The sequence below is a fragment of the Saccopteryx bilineata genome, chromosome 1 (genome assembly GCF_036850765.1).
Source record: "Saccopteryx bilineata isolate mSacBil1 chromosome 1, mSacBil1_pri_phased_curated, whole genome shotgun sequence".
NCBI lineage: Eukaryota > Metazoa > Chordata > Mammalia > Chiroptera > Emballonuridae > Saccopteryx > Saccopteryx bilineata.
Genome location: NC_089490.1, coordinates 312,290,148 through 312,314,559, shown reverse-complemented (window position 1 = coordinate 312,314,559; position 24,412 = coordinate 312,290,148). Strand labels below are relative to the sequence as shown.

The 24,412-nt window shown below is 37.7% G+C and overlaps 1 protein-coding gene across 1 annotated transcript; it reads right to left on the bottom strand.

The window, feature by feature from the left end:
• Positions 1–18,197: 18,197 nt before the first annotated feature.
• Positions 18,198–22,699, bottom strand: SLN (sarcolipin). Its single transcript, XM_066253652.1, has 2 exons — positions 22,563–22,699; positions 18,198–18,862 (listed from the first exon to the last, which is right to left on the bottom strand). The coding sequence occupies exon 2, from the start codon at positions 18,785–18,787 to the stop codon at positions 18,695–18,697; it is 93 nt and encodes a 30-aa protein (XP_066109749.1). The 5' UTR covers positions 18,788–18,862; positions 22,563–22,699; the 3' UTR covers positions 18,198–18,694.
• Between the last annotated feature and the right edge of the window lie 1,713 nt (positions 22,700–24,412).

Below are 24,412 nucleotides of genomic sequence, written 5' to 3'. Positions count from 1 at the left end.
AGAAATAAAAAGCTTCCCAGACAAAAAACAAACAAAGAAAAAAAACTCAAGAAGTTAATTACAACCAAACCAATACTGCAAGAAATGTTAAGGGGCCTGCTGTAAGAACAAAAAAGAAATCGAGAAAAACAGGATTGTAGATTTAAAAAATAAAATGGCAATAAACAACTACATATCAATAATAACCTTAAATGTAAATAGATTAAATGCTCCAATAAAAAAGGATAGGGCCCTGGCCGGTTGGCTCAGCAGTAGAGCGTCAGCCTAGCGTGTGGAGGACCCGGGTTCGATTCCTGGCCAGGGCACACAGGAGAAGCGCCCATTTGCTTCTCCACCCCTCTGCCGCGCCTTCCTCTCTGTCTCTCTCTTCCCTTCCCGCAGCCAAGGCTCCATTGGAGCAAAGATGGCCCAGGTGCTGGGGATGGCTCTGTGGCCTCTGCCTCAGGTGCTAGAGTGGCTCTGGTCGCAACATGGCGACACCCAGGATGGGCAGAGCATCGCCCCCTGGTGGGCAGAGCGTAGCCCCTGGTGGGCGTGCCGGGTGGATCCCGGTCGGGCGCATGCGGGAGTTTGTCTGACTGTCTCTCCCCGTTTCCAGCTTCAGAAAAATGCACAAAAAAAAAAGCATAGGGTAGCTGAGTAGATAAGAAAACAGGATCCATATATATGCTGTCTATAATAGATCCACCTCAGAACAAAAGATACACATAGACTAAAAGTGAAGGGATGGAAAAAAAGTATTTCATGCAAATGGAAAATTTAAAAAAAGCTGGGGTAGCAATATTTACATCTGACAAAATCAACTTTAAAATAAAGGGATAAAGAAGGTCACTACATAATGATAAAAAAAGACTTTAAAACAAAATTGACTTTAAAACAAAGGGATAAAGAAGGTCACTACATGATAAAGGGAGCAATCCAACAGAAGGATATAACTATTGTAAATATCTATGCACCTAATACAGGAGCACCTAAATATATAAAGCAGATTTTGATGGACAAAACAGGTGAGATCAACAGCAATACTATAATAGTAGGGGATTTTAATACCCCACTAACATCAATGGGTAGATCCTCCAGACTGAAAATTAATCAAGAAACAACAACATTAAATGACACACTAGATCGACTGGATTTAATAGATATTTTCAGAACCTTTTGCCCTAAAGCAACAGAATATACATTCTTTTCAAGTTCTCATGGTACATTCTCTAGGATAGATCACATGTTAGAGCACAAAACAAGTCTCAATAAATTTAAGAAGATTGAAATAATATCAAGCGTCTTCTCTGATTACAATGGCGTGAAACTAGAAATCAACTACAATAGAAAAACCGAAAAGCATTCAAACACTTGGAGGCTAAATAGCATGTAATTAAATAATGAATGGGATAACAATGATATCAAAGAAAAACAAAAATTTCCTTGAAACAAACGAAAATGAACATACAACAACTCAAAATTTATGGGACACAACAAAAGCAGTCCTGAGAGGGAAGTTTATAGCATGACAGGCATACCTTAAAAAGCAAGAAAAAGCTCAAATAAACAACTTAACCTGCATTTAAAAGAACTAGAAAAAGAACAACAAATAAAGCCCAGGGGAAGTAGAAGGGAGAAAATGATACAGATCAGAGTGAAAATAAATGACATAGAGGCTAAAAAAACAATACAGAGGATCAATAAAACCAAGAGCTGCTTTTTTGAAAAAGTAAACAATATTGATGAACCTTTAACTAGACTCATCAAGAGAAAAAGAGGACTCAAATAAATAAAATTAGAAATGAAAGTGGAAAAGTAACAATGGACACCACAGAAATACAAAGAATTGTAAAAAAAAAAAATACTATGAAGATCTATATGCCGGCCTGACCTGTGGTGGCGCAGTGGATAAAGCATCGACCTGGAAATGCTGAGGTCGCTGGTTCAAAACCCTGGGCTTGCCTGGTCAAGGCACATATGGGAGTTGATGCTTCCAGCTCCTCCCCCCCTTCTCTCTCTCTGTCTCTCTCTCTGTCTCTCTCTCTCTGTCTGTCTCTCCCTCTCCTCTCTAAAATGAATAAATAAAAAAAAAAAATCTATATGCCAAAAAATTGGACAAACTAGATAAAATGGATAAATTCCTAGAAACACATAATCTTCCAAAACTCAATCTGGAAGATTCAGAAAACCTAAACAGACCAATTACAACAAATGAAATTGAAATAGTTATCAAACAACTCCCAGCAAACAAAAGTCCTGGACCAGATGGTTTCATAGGCAAATTTTACCAAATATTCAAAGAAGAACTAACACCTATCCTTCTCAAAGTATTTCAAAAAATTCAAGAGGAAAATGACTTCCAAGCTCCTTATATGAGGCAAGCATAATCTTCATTCCAAAACCATGTAAAGACACTACAAAAAAAAGAAAACTATAAGCCAATATCCCTGATGAACTTAGATGCTAAAATTCTCAACAAAATATTAGCAAACCAGATCCAGCAATAAATGAAAAAAATCATACATCATGATCAAGTGGGATTTATTCTGGGGAGGCAAGGCTGTTACAATATTCACAAATCAATAAATGTGACTCATTACATATACAAAAGGAAGGATAAAAATCACGTGATAATATCAATAGATGCAGAAAAAGCATTTGATAAAATCCAGCACCGATTTATGATCAAAACTCTCAGCAAAGTGAGAATACAGGGAACATACCTCAACATGATAAAGAAATTCTATGACAAACCCACGGCCAACATCATACTCAATGGGCAAAAATTAAAAACAATTCCCTTAAGATCAGAAATAAGGCAGTAGTGCCCCCTTTTACCACTCTTATTCAACATAGTGCTAGAAGTTCTATCCTCAGCAATCAGAGAAGAAGAAAAAATAAAAAGCATCCAAATTCAAAAAGAAGAAGTTAAACTATTATTATTTGCTGATGACATGATACTGTATATAGAAAACCATAAAGTCTCAGTCAAAAACTACTGGACCTGATAAATGAATTCAAGGTGGCAGGATATAAAATTAATGTTCAGAAGTCAGTGGCATTTTTATACACCAACAATAAACTGTCTGAAAGAGAATTTAAGGAAAAAAATTCCTTCACTATTGCAACAAAAATAATTAAGAACCTAGGAGCAAATTTAACCAAGGAGGTAAAGGATTTGTACTCGTAAAATTATAAAACATTGATAAAAGAAATCAAGGAAGATACAAACAAATGGAAGCATATAACATGTTCATGGATAGGAAGAATAAACATCATTAAAATGTCTATATTACCCAAAGCAATCTATAATATAAATTCAATGTAATTCTTATTAAAATACCAATGGCACACTTCAAAGATATGGAACAAATATTTTAAAAATTTATATGAAACCAAAAATGAACACGAATAGCCTCAGCAATCTTGAAAATAAAGAATAAAGTGGGAGGTATCACAATTCCTGATATCAAGTTATACTACAAGGCCATTGTACTCAAAACAGCTTGGTACTGGCATAAGAACAGTCATACAGATCAATGGAACAGAACAGAGAAACCAGAAATAAACCCATGCCTTTATGGTCAATTGATATTTGACAAAGGAGGTAAGAGCATACAATGGAGTAAAGACAGTTTTTTTAATAAATGGTGTTGGGAAAATTGGACAGGTACATGCAAAAACATGAAACTAGACCACCGACTTACATCATTCACAAAAATAAACTCAAAATGGATAAAAGACTTAAATGTAAGTCATGAAACCATAAACATCTTGGAAGAAAGCATAGGCAGTCAACTCTTCAATATCACTCGTAGCAATGTTTTTGCTGATTATCTCCATGGGCAAGTGAAATAAAGGACAGGATGAACAAATGGGACTATAACAAACTAAAAAGTTTTTGCACAGCAAAAGACACCATGAACAAAATAAAAAGACAACCCACACAATGAGAGAACATATTCGCCAATACGTCTGATAAGGGGTTAATAACCAAAATTTATAAAGAACTTCTAAAACTCAACACCAGGAAGATAAACAATATAGACACTTCCCCAAAGAGGACATACAGATAGTCAATAGGCATATGAAAAAATGTTCAACATCACTAATCATCAGAGAAATGCAAATTAAAACCACAATGAGACCACCCTACACCTGTCAGAATGGCGCTCATTAACAAAACAACACACAGTAAGTGCTGGGAGAGTGTAGAGAAAAAGGAACCTTCCCGTACTGCTGGTGAGAATGCAGACTTGTGAATCCACTATGGAAACAGTATGGAGATTCCTCAAAAAATTAAAAATGGAACTGCCTTTTGACCCAGCTATCCCAATTTTAGGAGTATATCCTACAAATACCAAATTACTGATTCAAAAGAAGATATGCATCCACATGTTTATTGCAGCATTGTTTACAATAGCCAAGATCTGTAAACAGCCCAAGTGTCCATCAGTAGATGAGTGGATTAAAAAGCTGTAGTACATATACACAATAGAATACTATGAGGTTGTGAAAAAGAGGAAAATCTTGCCTTTTGTGACAGCATGGATAGATCTGGTGATTATTATGCTAAATGAAATAAGCCAGGCAGAGAAAGAAAAATATCATATGATCTCATTTATATGTGGAATCTAATGAACAAAGTGAACTGAAGAATAAAATAGAGGCAGAGGCAGGGTCACAGGGATCAGAGGGACAGCAGTCAGAGGAAAGAGGGATGAGGGGATGGGATCAGAGAAGGTAAGGGGATTAGTGAAACTATATATACATAGCACAGAGATATAGATAAAAGGACAGCAAATCCTAGAGGGAAGGGGGGAGGTATTAGGGGGAGGGGGCAAAGTGGGTATAAAAAGGGACACAGGGGTACGGGGTGAGGGAGTTATATTCAGTGGGACACTTGAATCCATGTAAACACAATAAATTAAAAATTAATAAAAATTTTAAAAAATAATAAAATAAAACTATATAGTTGGTAGCAATTAAAAAAAAAGAAAATTAACAATACTTAAATACTATAATATAAGGTCAATATATCTTATGCCAAATTATGAGGGAATAAGAGAAGGAAGAAAACAAAAATGATTTTTATATATATGAAAACAAAGATTTTATATATACATAAAAGTATACATAAAGAAACTTGTCTAAGGTCACATATTAGTAAGCAAAATACCATCTGTAAATATAAAAACAGTGCTTTTTATTTTATTTTTTTTTGACAGTGCTTTTTTCTTAAGCAAAGAAGAAACTTAGAGACACAGAGAACAGTATGGAGATTACAGCATGGAAAAAGGAGGTGGAGGGAGGTAGAGGAGGTAGGGAGGAACAGATGGTGATGGAGGGAGACCTGACTCGGAGTGGTGAGCACACAGTGCAATACACAGATGATGTGTTATAGGATCGTGCACCTGAAACCTGTAGAGTTTTATTAATAAATGTCATCCCAAAGAAGTCAATAAAAAATATTTTAAGTATATGAATTTGTGCATATATAGGTAATCTTATTTTCTTCCATCTCTTGTTTCCTCATCATGTAACATAAAATACATTGATTTTATGTATTTCATACATATGTAACAGGGTGGGGTGAAAGTAGGTTTACAGGTGTTCATATGGAAAATAATACAGTAATTAAATAGTGATACTAGAAAAAATTCTGTCTCTTGTACTCACAACTATAAACCTACTTTTGCTTCACCCTGTTTATATGGCTATAGAGCCCGTGTGTGTGTGTGTGTGTGTGTGTGTGTGTATACACTCATTTTTTTTTTTGTGGTTCACAGAAGTTTAATAACTTGTCTGAGGTCACATATTAGTAAGAAAATACAATCTATAAATATAAAGACAGTGTGGGGTTTTTTGACAGTACTTTTTTCCAATGCTTTATTTTAAAATGTTCTAAGAGATGAAAACATCTCCACGTGACAAATTCCTGCAAGTGTGTATAACTAGCCAATGATGTAGGTGAAACTGTCATTTCCACTTAATCTCTCCCCTTAGATGACACTAACACATTGATAACAGCTTAATCACCCATCAATATTCTTGTCCCTTCTTATCAGTGCCCTCTTCCCCACAAGCCTCTCTCAAATATGTTATTTCACCCCTTCATTCTCTCTCTTGGGACTTCAGTGATCCTATTTCACAGATGGACAAACTAAGTCAAAGCGAGGTTCCAAAGTGCATATCCTTAAGTCAATTTTTGCTAAGAGCACTTAATTATTGGTCTTCTGGCCCCAGCTCTTGAAGTACCTTGGGACTCTTTTGTAGAGCCATGGCTTGGGGGTGAATTATCTGGATAATTTTTTATGCCTATGAGCCCAACTATAGGGCAATCCTAGGGAGAGGAGTTGGTGACCAGATATGGTGTCAGGACTGCCAGAAATTGATAAAACATTGTGTGTTTTCTCGGTATAAGAAAATAGTTAAATTAGGGTGACGTCATGGAAATGGCGCCGTGAGCAGCGCGTCCGACAGATCTCCCCTAAATCACAACAAATTTATCAACTAGAAACAGAAAAATTTATCCTTGGAGCATTCCGGAGTTCCACACAAACTGAAAGCAAAAGGACTGTTATCACTTGAATCTGAGAGATGAGGGTGTGGAGGAAGCTACCGCAGCGACGTTCATTCAAGCCGCGAGGGAGTGCGCCTGTGGTGAGTCAGCCCACACTCGGGAGCCGCGAGCAGCCGTGGGCGCGTGCCCGGTACGGTTGCAGAGCGAGCACCGCCCACACTCCGGAGCGCGAGCAGATACCGGCGTGCCCGGTCCGGTTGCAGAGCGAGCACCGCTAACGTTCCCAGCGGCCCACGCACTGCGAGTGAGAGTCGCCAGCCACCGGTGCCCAGAGCACCCCATTCGCGTGCCCTGGGCATTCCACACGCCCAGAGCGCCTTACTGGCCCGCACACCCAGGGTGCCCCATTATCCTGCGCCTGATGCGATTCAGCCGCCAGCGGCAGGGCAAGCGGGAGAGGCACCAGGGTGGTCTTCTACTTGGGAGATTCCCTCCGTGGGCGGGGCACCTCACCCAGCCATTCAAGCTAACAATCAAGCGTTGGGGGAGGGGCGCGCGCAGGCAGCCTAAAATACCTTCGGGAGCACAGCTGCGACTCAATCACTGAAATTAGCTTAACCCATGAAATCTGCGCACCCTCGGTTCTAATTGATAAGATCTCTCTCAGTTCAGCGACCCAAGACAAGAGGCGTGATATTTTTTAGTGCCTCTCGCTAAAGGGGCGGGGGCAACTTCTGATTGATAGAGCCTCCATATTCAGGGATAAACGCTAACAAGAGGGACTTGGCAGATAATAAGATCTATACTACACTAGTCACAAGCAGAGACTAGTGCCTCTTCTTCCCAGCAAAAACAGGCTACAAAGTGTGGAAAGCCTGGGTTGAGAGGTCCAACTGAATGCTAGGCACTGAACAGTCACCTTGACAACAATTGACTCCCACCCCCGCCTGATTACACTGGAGGCCCTGACTGCCAGAGCCTTTCCCAAAGTCTTGCACTGAGTGGGGATAGAGTGGGGATTTCCCAGCTCTTTGAGCCTCTTACTCCCCAGGCAGAAGCAGTTGCAGCCTTATAGCTGGATCACCAGGCTGCTAATTCAGGAAGGGGGGACTAGGAGAGAGAATCCAGGAAAGCAAACTCTCTCATCGTTGGACCCTGCAAACGCCAACAAGCCTTGACTACCAGCAAGACTAAAGCCAATTATATGACATTGCCATAGAATCCCATCAACTCCAAATCCCTACCTAAGTGTGACACAGGGGCAGAGCCTGGGGTACAGAGTCACCGACCAGGAAGAGGGAGAGAAAAGAAAAAGGAAGAAGTTAACCTCTCAAAATCAAGAAAAATCCACAGACTTTACAACTTGTTCCACTAATTTTTTTGTTGTTGTTTGTTTCTTCTATCTTATTGCCTTTATTTCCTCCACCTCGGTCCTTCTATTCTCTGCCTATCTTATGCTTCCCTTTTCTTGAACTACACTACTCATAACTGTTACATTTTATTTCTCTTCTTCATCCTCACCCTCCTTTAAGGTTATACTCCAAAACATTTAACTCTCACTCTCTCCTCATTTGTTTTTTTTTTGATTTGCTTTATTTTGTTTTTTTCTCTTCCTTTATTTCTTCCTTCGTTTTTCTCTTTTTCTTATTTTTTCCTTTCTATTCGTTTTTTCTTTTCGCATTTTACTTTCCTCCCATTTAATCCTCAATCACGAAAAATTAGTTAATTTGGGACTCAAGGTTTTTTTTGGCTTTATTTTTCTTTTTTGCTTTTGTTTTTGTTTTTTTCTTGTTTGTTTATTTTTGTGGCATTTTGGGTCATCCCAACCTAAGGTCTCCATTGTATTTAGTCTTCACTCCACTTAATACAACAGATTTTTACTTATTATTTTCATTTTTTTCTTTTTTATTATTTTTTTTTGGTCCTTTTTTCTGGTTCCCTCTTATCCCTCTCATTATATCTCTTAGTTGACCATCACTTACAAGCAAATCATCTTATGCTTGTCTAAAATTTTCTTCCTTTTTTGTTTTTTTTTTTTGCATTTAGTAGGTCCCTACTCCCTTTTTTTGCCCCTTGAACTCTTCACCCCAAATCAGGCCCTCCATTATAGGCACGATATTTCCCTGAGGAGGGGAGAGGAGGGAAAGAGAAGAAAGAAAAAAAGGGGGAAATAATAAATTATTACTGTTTTTTTTTTGTGGGGTGTTTTACCTTTTTTTTTTTTTTTTTTTTTTTTACTTTTTACTCTTTATTAATTCTAATTAGTGCTATCAACAAGACCACCCTCAGATGCCAATAAAAAAGAGGAAATCGAATATTATGGATACAAAAGAAAGAGAGGTAACACAAATAAATGTGGAAAAATCTATGGAGAAAAGACTTAACATATTGGAAGCCTTGGAGCTAAATGACAGAGAATTTAAAATAGAAATCTTAAAAATACTCAGAGAGATACAAGAAAACACAGAAAGGCAATATAGGGAGATCAGAAAACAACTCAATGAACACAAAGAATATATTACCAAGGAAATTGAAACTATAAAAACAAATCAAACAGAAATGAAAAACTCAATTCACGAGCTGAAAAACGAGGTAACAAGCTTAGCTAACAGAACAGCCCAGATTGAAGATAGGATTAGTGAAATAGAAGACAAACAACTTGAGGCACAACAGAGAGAAGAAGAAAGAGACTCAAAAATAATAAAAAACGAGAAAGCCCTACAGGAATTGTCTGACTCCATCAGAAAGAATAACATAAGAATAATAGGTATATCAGAGGGAGAAGAGAAAGAAAATGGAATGGAGAATATACTCAAACAAATAATAGACGAGAACTTCCCAAGCCTGTGGAAGGAACTAAAGCCTCAAATTCAAGAAGCAAACAGAACACCGAGTTTTCTTAACCCCAACAAACCCACTCCAAGGCACATCATAATGAAGATGACACAAACCAATGACAAAGAAAAAATTCTCAAGGCAGCCAGGGAAAAGAAGAGTACAACATATAAAGGAAGGCCCATTAGATTATCATCAGATTTCTAAGCAGAAACTCTACAAGCTAGAAGAGAGTGGACTCCAATATTTAAAGCCCTGAAAGAGAGGAACTTTCAGCCAAGAATACTATACCCATCAAAGCTATCCTTCAAGTATGAAGGAGATATAAAAACATTCACAAATACAGAAAAGATGAGAGAATTTATCAACAGAAAGCCCCCACTCCAGGAAATACTAAAGGGGGTTTTCCAACCAGATTCAAAGAACAAAAGAAAACAACACCACAAGTAACAGCTCCACCAAGAACACAATAAAACCAAACTTAAACTGTGACAACAAAGGAAAAAAAGGGGGGAGAGGATGGAGATTAACAGTAGCAAAGGACGATGAAGTGCAGAAATACTTATAAGATAGGGTACTACAATGAATATGGTAGGTACCCTTTTCATTACTTAATGGTAACCACCCTTGAAAAAACCACCACAAAAACACTGGACTTAAAAAAGGTAGCAACAGAGGAAAGAAGTATGGAACACAAACAAACAAAAACAAATGATAGAAAAACAAAAGAGAAGAATCAAACTAGATACAAAACTAACAGAAAGCAATTTATAAAATGGCAGTAGGGAACCCACAAGTGTCAATAATTACACTAAATGTAAATGGATTAAACTTACCAATAAAAAGACACAGAGTAGCAGAATGGATTAAAAAAGAAAATCCAACTATATGCTGCCTACAAGAAACACATCTAAGCTACAAGGATAAAAACAAATTCAAAGTGAAAGGCTGGAAAACAATACTCCAAGCAAACAACACCCAAAAAAAAGCAGGCGTAGCAATACTCATATCTAATAATGCTGACTACAAGACAGAAAAAGTACTCAGAGACAAAAATGGTCATTTCATTATGATTAAGGGGAAGTTGAATCAAGAAGACATAACAATCCTTAATATATATGCACCAAACCAAGGAGCACCAAAATATATAAGACAGCTACTTATTGACCTTAAAACAAAAACTAACAAAAATACAATCATACTTGGAGACCTCAATACACCGCTGACGGCTCTAGATCGGTCATCCAAACAGAGAATCAATAAAGATATAGTGGCCTTAAACGAAATACTAGAACACCTGGATATGATAGACATCTACAGGACACTTCATCCCAAAGCGACAGAGTATACATTTTTCTCTAGTGTACATGGAACATTCTCAAGAATTGACCATATGTTGGGCCACAAAGACAATATCAGCAAATTTAGAAAAATTGAAATTGTACCAAGCATATTTTCTGATCATAAAGCCTTGAAACTAGAATTCAACTGCAAAAAAGAGGGGGAAAAACCCACAAAAATGTGGAAACTAAACAACATACTTCTAAAAAATGAATGGGTCAAAGAAGAAATAAGCGCAGAAATCAAAAGATATATACAGACAAATGAAAATGAAAATACGACATATCAGAATCTCTGGGATGCAGCAAAAGCAGTAATAAGAGGAAAGTTCATATCACTTCAGGCCTATATGAACAAACAAGAGAGAGCCCAAGTAAACCACTTAACTTCACACCTTAAGGAACTAGAAAAAGAAGAACAAAGACAACCCAAAACCAGCCGAAGAAAGGAGATAATAAAAATCAGAGCAGAAATAAATGAAATAGAGAACAGAAAAACTATAGAAAAAATCAATAAAACAAGGAGCTGGTTCTTTGAAAAGATCAACAAAATTGACAAACCCTTGGCAAGACTCACCAAGGAAAAAAGGCACAGGACTCAAATAAATAAAATCCAAAATGAAAGAGGAGAGATCACCACAGACATCATAGATATACAAAGAATTATTGTAGAATACTATGAAAAATTATATGCCACCAAATACAACAATCTAGAAGAAATGGATAAATTCCTAGAACAATACAACCTTCCTAGACTGAGTCATGAAGAAGCAGAAAGCCTAAACAGACCAATCAGCAGGGAGGAAATAGAAAAAACTATTAAAAACCTCCCCAAAAATAAAAGTCCAGGCCCAGATGGTTATACTAGTGAATTCTATCAAACATTCAAAGAAGACTTGGTTCCTATTCTACTCAAAGTCTTCCAAAAAATTGAAGAAGAAGCAATACTTCCAAACACATTTTATGAGGCCAACATAACCCTCATACCAAAACCTGGCAAGGATGGCACAAAGAAAGAAAACTACAGACCAATATCTCTAATGAATACAGATGCTAAAATACTAAACAAAATACTGGCAAACCGAATACAACAACATATTAAAAAAATAATACATCATGATCAAGTGGGATTCATCCCAGAATCTCAAGGATGGTTCAACATACGCAAAACGGTTAACGTAATACACCATATCAACAAAACAAAGAACAAAAACCACATGATCTTATCAATAGATGCAGAAAAGGCTTTTGATAAAATACAACACAATTTTATGTTTAAGACTCTCAACAAAATGGGTATAGAAGGAAAATATCTCAACATGATAAAGGCCATATATGATAAACCATCAGCCAACATCCTATTAAACGGCATAAAACTGAGGACTTTCTACCTTAAATCAGGAACAAGACAGGGTTGTCCACTCTCTCCACTCTTATTCAACGTGGTGCTAGAAGTTCTGGCCAGAGCAATCAGACAAGACAAAGAAATAAAAGGCATCCATATCGGAAAAGAAGAAGTAAAGGTATCACTTTTTGCTGATGATATGATCCTATACATCGAAAACCCGAAGGACTCCACAAAAAGATTATTAGAAACAATAAACCAATACAGTAAGGTCGCAGGATACAAAATTAACATACAAAAGTCCATAGCCTTTCTATATGCCAACAATGAAATATTAGAAAACGAACTCAAAAAAATAATCCCCTTCACGATTGCAACAAAAAAAATAAAATACCTAGGAATAAACATAACAAAGAACGTAAAGGACCTATATAATAAAAATTACAAAGCATTGTTAAGGGAAATCGAAAAAGATACAATGAGATGGAAAAATATTCCTTGTTCTTGGATAGGAAGAATAAATATAATCAAAATGGCCATATTACCCAAAGCAATATACAAATTTAATGCAATTCCCATCAAAATCCCTATGAGATTTTTTAAAGAAATGGAACAAAAAATCATCAGATTTATATGGAACTATAAAAAACCCCGAATAGCCAAAACAATCCTAAGGAAAAAGAATGAAGCTGGGGGCATTACAATACCTGACTTTAAACTATATTATAGGGCCACGATAATCAAAACAGCATGGTATTGGCAGAAAAATAGACACTCAGACCAATGGAACAGAATAGAAAGCCCAGAAATAAAACCACATATATATGGTCAAATAATCTTTGATAAAGGGGCCAACAACATACAATGGAGAAAAGAAAGCCTCTTCAACAAATGGTGTTGAGAAAACTGGAAAGCCACATGCAAAAGAATGAAACTCGACTATAGCCTGTCCCCGTGTACTAAAATTAATTCAAAATGGATCAAAGACCTAAATATAAGACCTGAAACAATAAAGTACATAGAAGAAGACATAGGTACTAAAATCATGGACCTGGGTTTTAAAGAACATTTTATGAACTTGACTCCAATGGCAAGAGAAGTGAAGGCAAAGATAAATGAATGGGACTACATCAGAATTAAAAGTTTTTGCTCAGCAAAAGAAACTGATATCAAAATAAACAGACAGCCAACTAAATGGGAAATGATATTTACAAACAACAGCTCAGATAAGGGCCTAATATCCAAAATTTACAAAGAACTCATAAAACTCAACAACAAACAAACAAACAATCCAATAAAAAAATGGGAAGAGGACATGAACAGACACTTCTCCCAGGAAGAGATACAAATGGCCAACAGATATATGAAAAGATGCTCAGCTTCATTAGTTATTAGAGAAATGCAAATCAAAACTACAATGAGATACCACCTCACCCCTGTTAGATTAGCTATTATCAACAAGACGGGTAATAGCAAATGTTGGAGAGGCTGTGGAGAAAAAGGAACCCTCATTCACTGTTGGTGGGACTGTAAAGTAGTACAACCATTATGGAGGAAAGTATGGTGGTTCCTCAAAAAACTGCAAATAGAACTACCTTATGACCCAGCAATCCCTCTACTGGGTATATACCCCAAAACCTCAGAAACATTGATACGTGAAGACACATGTAGCCCCATGTTCATTGCAGCACTGTTCACAGTGGCCAAGACATGGAAACAACCAAAAAGCCCTTCAATAGAAGACTGGATAAAGAAGATGTGGCACATATACACTATGGAATACTACTCAGCCATAAGAAATGATGACATCAGATCATTTACATCAAAATGGTGGGATCTTGATAACATCATAAGGAGTGAAATAAGTAAATCAGAAAAAAACAAGAACTACATGATTCCATACATTGGTGGAACATAAAAATGAGACTAAGAGACATGGACAAGAGTGTGGTGGTTACCAGGGGTGGGGGGAGGGTGGACATGGGAGGGAGGGAGGGAAGGAGGGAGGGAGGGAGGGAGAGAGTTAGGGGGAGGGGGAGGGGCACAGAGAACTAGATAGAGGGTGGCGGAGGACAATCTGACTTTGGGCGAGGGGTACGCAACATAATTTAATGACAAAATAACCTAGACATATTTTCTTTGAATATATGTACCCTGATTTATTAATGTCATCCCATTACCATTAATAAAAATTTATTTAAAAATAAATTAATTAATTAAAAAAAAAAAGAAAATAGTTAAATTAAAATAAAATGTTCCAAATGATGTCCAGTTTAGTACTAAGTTTAGGAAAGAGTGGGAGAAAAGACTAAGCCAGAACCACAAGATAACCTCTTTTCAAAGTTCATGTTTTGTTGGCATTGAAATATGAGCATTTCAACATTAAGATGTGCTGGGATCTTGACAGCCCAGAGTTATGGAAAAAAAGACCATCACTCAACAGAGAGCTGCTCAAAGGGTGAGATAGTGAATGGGAGGAACTGACCAGGCTGCTATGGATAAAGGCAGCCAGGTGTTCCAAGGTTCAGTTCTAAGCTCTGTGCAAGTTCAAACTTTGTTTGGACACTTGTTGATGGCAGAGATCCTTTTCAGTGAGTGAGACATGAGGGATCCCAGAGGTGGTCCAACTTGGAAATCAGACAGATGCAATTTTGATATGTGCCCTTATGTGGCATAACTTCTGCCAGTGGTTGGAGAGGCACTCCATGCTTCAGCTCTACAGATATTTTCAGTTTCCTGAATTTGTCATGTTCTCTGACCTTTGGAAATTTCTCCATGCTGTTCCCTGAGGTCCCAGAGAAAGTTTTACATAAAAAGAGATTTATAAGGCTCTGGCTGGTTAACTCGGTCAGTTATAGCATCGTCCTGAAACACCAAGGCTGTGGGTTCAAACTTCAGTCAAGGTACACATGGAAAGCAACCAATGAATGGACAACTAAGTGGAATAACAAATGGAATGCTTCTCTCTCTCCCTTCCTCTCTTTGTCTCTCTAAAATTAATTAAGAATAACATTTTAAAAAAAGATTTATAAATCAGACTGGAATTTAGTCATAATGACTAGGACTCTTGAATGTGGAAGAAATTAGTTTGTACACTCAAGGGTGATTTTTCAAAATATTTATGCTAGGTCCCACTCAGACCAATTAAATAAAAACTAAGGGGGTAGAGTCCAAGCATCTGCATTTTTCAGAAGTCCTCTAGATGATTATATGTGTAGCCAGAGTTGAGCCTCACTAATACCTATCAGTACTTATCAACTTCTGATGTGATCGTGAGCCACTAAGAGAAGTCCCTTGTAAGTGCAGACTCTCATTCAGTCTGACTCTGATTTGGTCTGGACTGGGGCCTGAGATTCTACATTCTAAACAAGCTCCTAAGTGATGCCAATGCTATGGTCTATGGTCTACACCTGGATTAGTTCATTAGAATTACCTGGGCCTGGTAGTGGATAAAGTATTGACCTGGAATGCTGAGGTCACCAGTTCAAAACCCCAGGCTTGCCTGGTCAAGGCACATACGACAAGCAATCAACAAACAACAAAAAAGAAGCAACAGTGAGTTGATACTTCTCACCCCTCCCCTTCCTCGCTCTGAAAAATCAATAAATAAAATCTTAAAAAAAAAAAAAAAAAAAGAGTTGCCTGGAGCTTTTAGAAACCCAAACTTGAAAGCTATTCCCAAGATTTCTAATTTAACTGGTGTGGGGTGAATCTGATCATTTTTTTTGGAAAGACTCCAATTATTTTAATGTGTAACTAGGAGTAAAAACCCTGATCTAGTTAAAGGGGAAATGTTATTATTTTTAGGGGTTCCCAGCCAAAGTTGAGACATAGTAGTGTATGGTCTTCAATGTCCTGTTCCTAATTTCAGAGCCAAACTACACATATGGTTGTGCTATTGTTAATGATTTGGTGTGCAGCATCCCTACTCATCAATATGAGGCTCTAGGTCCCGTGGCAGTTGGTTACTAGTCTTTTCTTACTCAAAAAAAAAAAGAAAAAAGAAAAAAAAGTGGCCCTGGCCGGTTGGCTCAGTGGTAGACCGTCGGCCTGGCATGCAAAAGTCCCGGGTTCGATTCCCGGCCAGGGCACACAGGAGAGGCGCCCATCTGCCTCTCCACCCCTCCCCCTCTCCTTCCTCTTTGTCTCTCTCTTCCCCTCCCGCAGCGAGGCTCCATTGGAGCAAAGATGGCCCAGGCGCTGGGGATGGCTCCTTGACCTCTGCCCCAGGCGCTGGAGTGGCTCTGGTCGCGGCAGAGCGATGCCCCGGAGGGGCAGAGCATCGCCCCTGGTGAGCGTGCCGGGTGGATTCCGGTCGGGCGCATGCGGGAGTCTGTCTGACTGTCTCTCCCTGTTTCTAGCTTCAGAAAAATACCCCCCAAAAATAATAAATTAAAAAAAAAAAAAGCAAATGAACAACAACAAAAAAAAAACCCTCAGAGAATCTACCGGTGTTTGAGAAAAAAATGTGTATATAATGGCAGGGAGGGGAATGAACAAAATGAGTGATATGCTTTCCACCTACGGGTGAGTCCTGGTGCCAACATCTACAACAAGTATCAGTTATTGAACATATTGCATGTGAAGCCCTGTACTGGGCACTTTCCATACATTACATGCCATTTAGCAGATATAGGAACTGAGGATCATAGATCTCACGTACACATAACCAGACGTAATGAAGCCAGGCAAAAAGTATCATCTTAATCTCTGCCGGGGGACTGCATACAAATTAGGCTTTGTTAGAGATTTCCAAACCATTTTATTATAAGTTATTACCCTCACATTCTTTAGCATTCTAAAATAGCCTAATTAATAAAAGTAACACTGGTAATTCCCTTTGTAGTTTCTCTTTGCTTGTCAGTCCTCACTTCCTTTCTCCTGCCTTTCTCTTCATAACTTCCTGTGATGGGATCCACTGATAGGACCCATTTACAGACCACATCATGGGCCACCTTTTGAGTGGGACCTCCATTAGTAATCTCAGTTGTGTGGCTAGCAATGATGCCTAATTTCTCCCACATTCAGGAGTAGTCATTATGGCTAAATTTCAGTCTGACATAAGTCTCCTTTTTTAAAAAATTTATTTTTTATTGGTTGATTTTAGAGAGACAGCAAAAGGAAAGGAAAAAGAGAGAGAAAGAAGTATTTATTTGTTTTCCCACTTAGTTGTTCATTTATCGGTCACCTCCAGTATGTGCATTGACTGGGGATCGAATCCTCCTCAATCTTGGTGTTTCAGGACACTGCTCTAACAGGCTGAGCTGAAGAGCCAGGGCTTTATAAATCTCTTTTTATGTATAACTTTCTCTGGGACCTCAGGGAACAGCATTAATAAAGGTCCAAAGGTCAGAGAACATAACAAATTTAAGAAATTGAAAATATCTGTAGAGCTGAAACATGGAGTGCCTCTCCAGCCCCTGGGAGAATTTATGCCTCATAAGGGCAGAAATCAAGATTGCGACTGCATCCACCTGATTTCTAGGTTGGACCACCTCTGAGATCCCTTACTGCTTTGACCAGTGAGGGTTAGCAGCATTCCCTTTCTCGGCGGTTATCTCAGAATTGGCACAAACAACAAATCTGGTCTATCTATGTGGGGTGTCCTAGCAACATGTTTAAGAAATGCCTATTTCATATGTCTCTTTTATAAACATTCATCTAAATTTGTATATTCTGTATTCCTCTTTGTTATAATTGTAGTTTATTAATGACTAGCTTTATTTGCATAATGACAATAACCAAACTGGAAAAACCAATCATGAAACATGACTCATATTCTACTTTCACTCCATGGTAAATAATTTTAAATACTTATATTAAAACAAACATGGAGACACTATAGGATATAGTATACATTTCCTGGGAATTTTAAAAATAACACACAAGATTTCAAAGAAATATTGTGCTCTTAGTGGACACGTTAGGCTCTGGCCTGGGCCTCCTGGTGGAATGGATTTATTCTCTGTGTGCCCTTGGGACTAGTTTAGAAGGAAAATTTGAGGTGCACTGAGCCAATGGAATTATTTGAAATGTGACACTCTTAATTGACTGGGTTTCAAATCCTCAGCAGTTGGAGCAGCTTGGCTTAGCTCAAATGTTGGAAATACTGTAACATTTGTCACTTCAATCCCAGCCAAGGGTCAAATGCAGCATCACAAATAGAAGCTAAAATAAATTCTAAACATCATTTTTGTGGTTGACTTAGCTTTATTCACATGATAGCTGTGACAGGGGCTGACAAAGACTTCCTCTAGCATTTCTTTCTTCAGGCAGGGTGATTTAAAGTTTGGTTGCAGACAGTATGGGCTGAAGGGATGTGCGGTGAGACAGATTAGGGGCTTTTTAGAATTCTATGTCATCATGAATCCAGCTTCATCTTAACCTTGTGGCTTATCTAACACATTTGCCATAAGAGCTGGGGAGAAAATCTAATGTTCACTGGCAAACACTTGACAGCTCTTGAGAGCAGCATCTTTAGAGAGCACACAACTGATCCTGACACTGGAGGAACCTCAGATACTGTGTGTGCAGGTCAGACACACACACAGACACACACAGCCTCAGGGTGCTGAGAAAGGCATCCCATCACAGCAATGGGATCCCAGGGATAGCAGGCGGCTCTGGAGCGTTGCAGTCAATCCCAGGACAGTGGCATGCCGGCTCAGGTCATTGATAGGACCTCACAATGAGCCACATAAGCAGAACTGTAATCAGGACAATAGCGAAGTTGAGACACAGCTCCCGGCCGGATCGCTCCATTCTCAGAGTGGCTCAGGGAGAACCGAAGGCCGATTCCTGAGGGCACACCAGAGACCTCCTGCTTGTCCTTACCTCCTAACAGAAAGTGACAAAGAAAACATGGAAAGATCGGTGAGCATTTCTTCCTCAAAGGAAACAGAAGCACTGTGGAAGAGAACAGTGTTACGGCATAAATTGTACCCCTCCCAATCATATGTTGAATTCCTAACCCCCAATATCTCAAAATATGACTGTATTTAGACATAGGGTCTTTCAAGAGGTTATTAAGATAAAATGAGTTCAGGAAAATGGGCCCTAATCCATTATGACCACGGTCCTTATATGAAGCGGAGATTAGGACACGTACATGTACAAGGGAAGACCATGTGAAGACAGGAAGAAGACAGTCATCTGCAAGCCAAGGAGAGAGGGCTCAGATAAAATCAACTCTTCAACACCTTGCTCTCAGATTTCTAACCTCCAAACTATATCTTTGGACTATAGCTATAACTCTTTCTGGTTCTCCAGCCTGCCGACCTATCCTGCAGACTTTGGAGTTGCCAGACTCCACAATCGCATAAGCCAATTATATATCTATAGATATATAATGTATATATGCATATAAAAAATCACACATCCTATTGGTTCTATTTCTCTGAAGAATCCTAACTAGTACAGACAGACTGTGTTTTCTGCCTGATGTCAAAGAAACAAATATAGTCCTGATTTTTTTCCTGTAATGATTGTATTGATACTTTTGATAAAATGCAAAACATTACATTTTTTTTCTCTTTCCAATTTCTGTGTTTGTGTGTATGTGTGCACTTGCTTTGCTAACTTACCAGCCAACAAAATCACCAAAACAGAAAAAAAAAATTATGTTTTATATGGTTCTTACTTTAAATTAAATATAGAAGTAGGACACCATAATTTTGCAGGTTTCAGGCTGCTACAGGTCTTAATCTAACTCTGTGGAAAGCATGAGTAGTTTCAACATCTGTTTGGCCTTTTATAAGCACTGCATTGGGCACAGAGCCTACTGGAGTCAGCCCAAAGTCCCTCACGTAACAAGTACTCAATCCAAAGAGCAAGTGTTAACCTCATGGCTACTTCTATTGCAACAAAGGCTTATGCCAGCTATTTTTAGCAGGCCTAGGATGTGCCTTGATTGTAAACACTTCAAAGAGCAGAGATGGTATCTTTATAGTTTGTACATATATTACACTTAGGAAATTGTACTTTGAGAACATATGCAAATGTAGTCAATCAAAATATTACTTTCAGTAATGTGGCATTATTGACATTTTGTGTATGAAAACCAAACAAAATTAAAGATAAAAGATAATATTTTAGATACTTAAGACAAAAGTTTCCTATAGAGTGAAGAAGTTTAAGGGGAAAAGGTGATTTTTATTTTCTAAGGGTGGGAGGTCTTTTATTTATTTATTTATTTATTTTAGAGAAAAGAGACAGAGAGAGAGAGAGACAGAGAGAAGGGGGGGAGGAGCAGGAAGCATCAACTCCCATATGGGCCTTGACCAGGTAAGCCTAGGGATTTGAACCGGCAACCTTTATCCACTGTGCCACCTCAGGCCAGGCAAAGGGCAGAAATGATTCTTTGCAAGTTTTTGTCCTGGCTAGTATTTTTAACCATCTAACTTGACTACATTTGTTGGATTATTAGTGGATCAAATTATTAATGGTATAAAGCAGCTGAATAATCATTTTTTATATTATTTAATTATAGTGTAACACATAAATTCAGATCATATGGTGCGAATCGGTAGGTTATTGAATCTTGGTTTAAAATATGGCCAGTGATGATTGAGTTATGTTTCTTTTTCCTTCTGTTACTCATCTTTTGGCCCTCTGTATGAAAAATATAGTAAATTTTCATTAAAGATCTTTATACAAATACATGCCTGAAGTAGAAAGTAAACAGAATAAAATAAATGGATAAAGGAAGTGGAGAGAATGCATAAAAATGTACAAAAGAACAGAGGGGAACAGGAAGATGATGAATGCAGTCAGGGAGCCTGGAGGCAAAGGCATGAGAATCAAATCCAGACTTTTCCTTGTGAATCTCTTAATAAAATCAAGTCCTGGTCCAAATACCCACGTATTTGGGTAAATTCTGAAAAATGCAGAGATGTGCAAAACAATTTAGGGAGGACAAAACAACCATCCCACCTGATCTGCTTTAGATTAAGTTCTTAAATAGAGGAAATTGTTCAGAGTGGCCCAACAAGGACATACTGGGAAAATGTAATTGAAAGTTGACCATAGCTTTTGTCATGTGACCTTCACAACAATTCAGTGACCTTCACAACTCAGGCAAGTATAAATATTATTATGATTGTTATCTCTTAGATTACAGCTAAGACAGTGGCTGTTAGAGAGAGGTTAAATTGTGTGACAACATATAGCAAGTTAGAGGCCGAGCTAGCACTGCAGACTAGAACTAGTTGCTAGAATTGTGATAACTCCCTAGGAGTGATTATAAGAATGAGTTACTAATACAATTAACTGCCCTAGTTAAACAAAGTTAGTGTGAATCTTCAACCACTTTGAAAAAACAATTTGACTTTTTTTATTAAAGTTGATAGTGCCCATTTCTTATTATCCAGTGATTACACTTCTACTTTAGAAACTCAAGCACATATGAACCAAGATGCTTATACAAGGATGTTCACAACAACATTTTTACAATATCCCTAAGCTGGAAACAACTCGAATGTTTAGCAACAATAGAATGGATGATAAATCATGGTATATTTATATGCTTGAATGCTATAGACTTAAGAAAATATATAAACTAACAATACTCAACAAAATGGGTAGCTCTCATAACTAATTGTTGGGCAAAAGAAACATAGAATATGATTCCATTTATTAGTCTAAACAGGGAACTTAATCATATTGTTTAGGAATGCAGACATAGATGATAAAAAATATATAAAGAGAAGCATGGACAAAATTATCTCAATAATCACGATTGTGATTACAAATGGGGGGCACAAGGGAGAGGTGACCAGGAATGGATTTCTGAGGTGCTGGCAAGACTGTTTCTTCATCTGAGTAATAGTTATACAGGTGTTGCTTTATAATTAGTGTCAAACTATGTTTTACAAACTCTTCACATTTTTTCAGTAATCTCTTTCTTGCGCTTTGATGGTAAACTTAAATATTTGGTGTTTTCTGTATTTTAATGAATAAAACACAGAGTTAAGGTGAAAATTTCTAATGACGTCAACTGAATCAATACACATTTATTGTAAGGGACAGACTTGACTTAACTTTTACACACATTTATACCAAAGTTAGACAAAAATTCAGATCAGCGACCTTCATTTTTCTGCGGCAAAGACAATTTTGGTTTTTATTTTTAATTTTCCCTGGAATCAAGACCACACCAGATGATCCAAAGTGATTGCCATAAGGATGAAATAAAAACCAAAAACATTCTGAATAAATTGTTTGACCTTGACTTTCTTTGAATGGAGACTTTGAAAAGATGGAAGACAAACTTTCTTCATGATATAAAAAATTTTAATAAAAAAATTTTTAAAGGAAGAGAGCAAATGCATATTATGAGGTAAAAAAAAGAAAAACAAAAATCAATAGTATTCACTTTATATCTTAAGACATACTGTGTAAAATGAGCGTTGCCTATTTCTTTAAGAAATGTCAACATTCCTCTGCCTTCCTTATTTGCAACTTGTATACACACACACACACACACCCCGTATGCTAAGCATAAAAATCCTGCTGTTCTTGAAGAGGGTCAGGAACATACCTGCTGTGGTAGGCTTCTCCCGTCTTTCTCTCTAACTCAGGGTCCAACTCCTGCTTGGTTCCTGGGCTGTGTGGAGTCCTGGACTCTAAGCAGGGCCTAAAGTAGTCCCAGGGAGGTGGCAATCACTGTGATGTCACTGATGAAACATCTCAAAGGAACAGCCTCCAAAGGTTTGAAGCTATTTGTGTTTAGGGGGACATGGAAATATGTTGACTAAGACTGTTCTTTTGGCTGCCAATTTGTATGAACACCCCAGGGACTTAAAATCTTTTCTTTCCATTTGCCTTTTGTTACAAATGATGCAGGTTTTAAATTTATCTTCTACATCTTCATGAATATATTTAACATGTGTTTAAAACATCGTATACCAAAAGCGATAGATTAATGTTAACAAATTAGTGCTGCATTTGGCTGTTTCTCATGCTCAGCATGCGAGGGTGTAAAATGGGACTTCATTTTACTACCCATTTTTTTAGCTATTTGAAATGTGAAGAGTTCTTGCCTTGCACATGCACATCCCAAATCACGCACACACGCACACACACACCCCCAAATTCAGCAGGCATCTTAGGTCTTTCAAAACTGACTTTAGCCTGGCCAGGTAAAAGTTGGTTATGGTGTCCTCCTGACATACCAACATTGTGAATTTGATCCCCATATAAGAACTAACTAATGAATGCATAAAATCAGTGGAACAACAAATAAATGTTTCTCTTTCTCTCCCTTCCTCTTTCTCTCTCTCTCTCTCTCTAAATACAGTAAATCTCTCTTTAAGAACTAACTTTAGTCCAAGTAGGAACATTTATCTCCTCACTCTCCTGCTCCGCATACCTTTCCAGCTAAAGCTGTATGTTGCAAGTTTAAACATGAATATACAGTTTCATCGAAAACAGCTGTGGAAGCCATGTATCCGTAAACTAATAATGCATCAGTGAAGTCAAACAGCAAAACTCAGTCATTTGGATAGAACGGAGGTAGAAGGAGAACTGGTCAAAACTAGTGAAAAACATAATTTATAGAATATATATCAGAAAGAAATAGTGTCATTTTTGAATATCAGCCCTGACTAAAACTAGTCTGTTGAGTTTGTAATCAACATTGCAAATCTCTGGGGTACAAAGGAGCCTCTCTAAAGTGTTTAACTAGACTTGAAAGCACATCACTTAAGCACTTTACACATGATCCCCAAAATAGTGTTTGCTCAGCAAATCCTTTCTTTATAGATAATAAGGCAAATCTTCCCTCTGAATTCCCAATCAGGGTTAATCCAGATAGTGCACTCCCAGGAGGCGTAAACAAACAAAATGCTCACAGCCCTGCGACATTACTCAAAGACCTTCCACTCCGTTTCTTCATTTCAGTATAATAAACCCCACCACGGGTAATCTTAAAACAACATTCTGTTGCCACATGCCTTGTAAAAAGATAGCTTGCTGAAGTGACAAATAGTATATAATAATCATAGCGAAACTGAACACCGGCTGTCATTTGTTGCCATCTGGCAGACTCCCTGAATGTAGTCAGCTTTCTCTCTTTTGCCTCCAAGCCCTTGCCAGATTGTTTGAAACGCTGGGAATGTTTTCCTAGTCACCAAACTACACCTGTCCCTTTTTTAACCACTCAAAATTATTTTTTGCCTAATTAAAAAGATATATTTCTTGTAAAAAAATTGAAAATATTAAAGTATACAGAAAATTTCAATTACCTTTCATTTCAGCAACCAAAGGGAGGAGAAAAGCGTTATGTTACGTTTTTATTCATGTTGGAGGTCGCATAGATACAGTCTCAAACTCCTGATATTTTTGGTAAAGGAATTTGATACTTGAAACATCTTTTTTTTTTAATTCATG

Coding starts and splice junctions, on each gene's coding strand:
- SLN (XM_066253652.1), bottom strand. CDS start 18,787: ATGGAGCGATCCGGCCGGGAGCTGTGTCTCAACTTCGCTATTGTCCTG.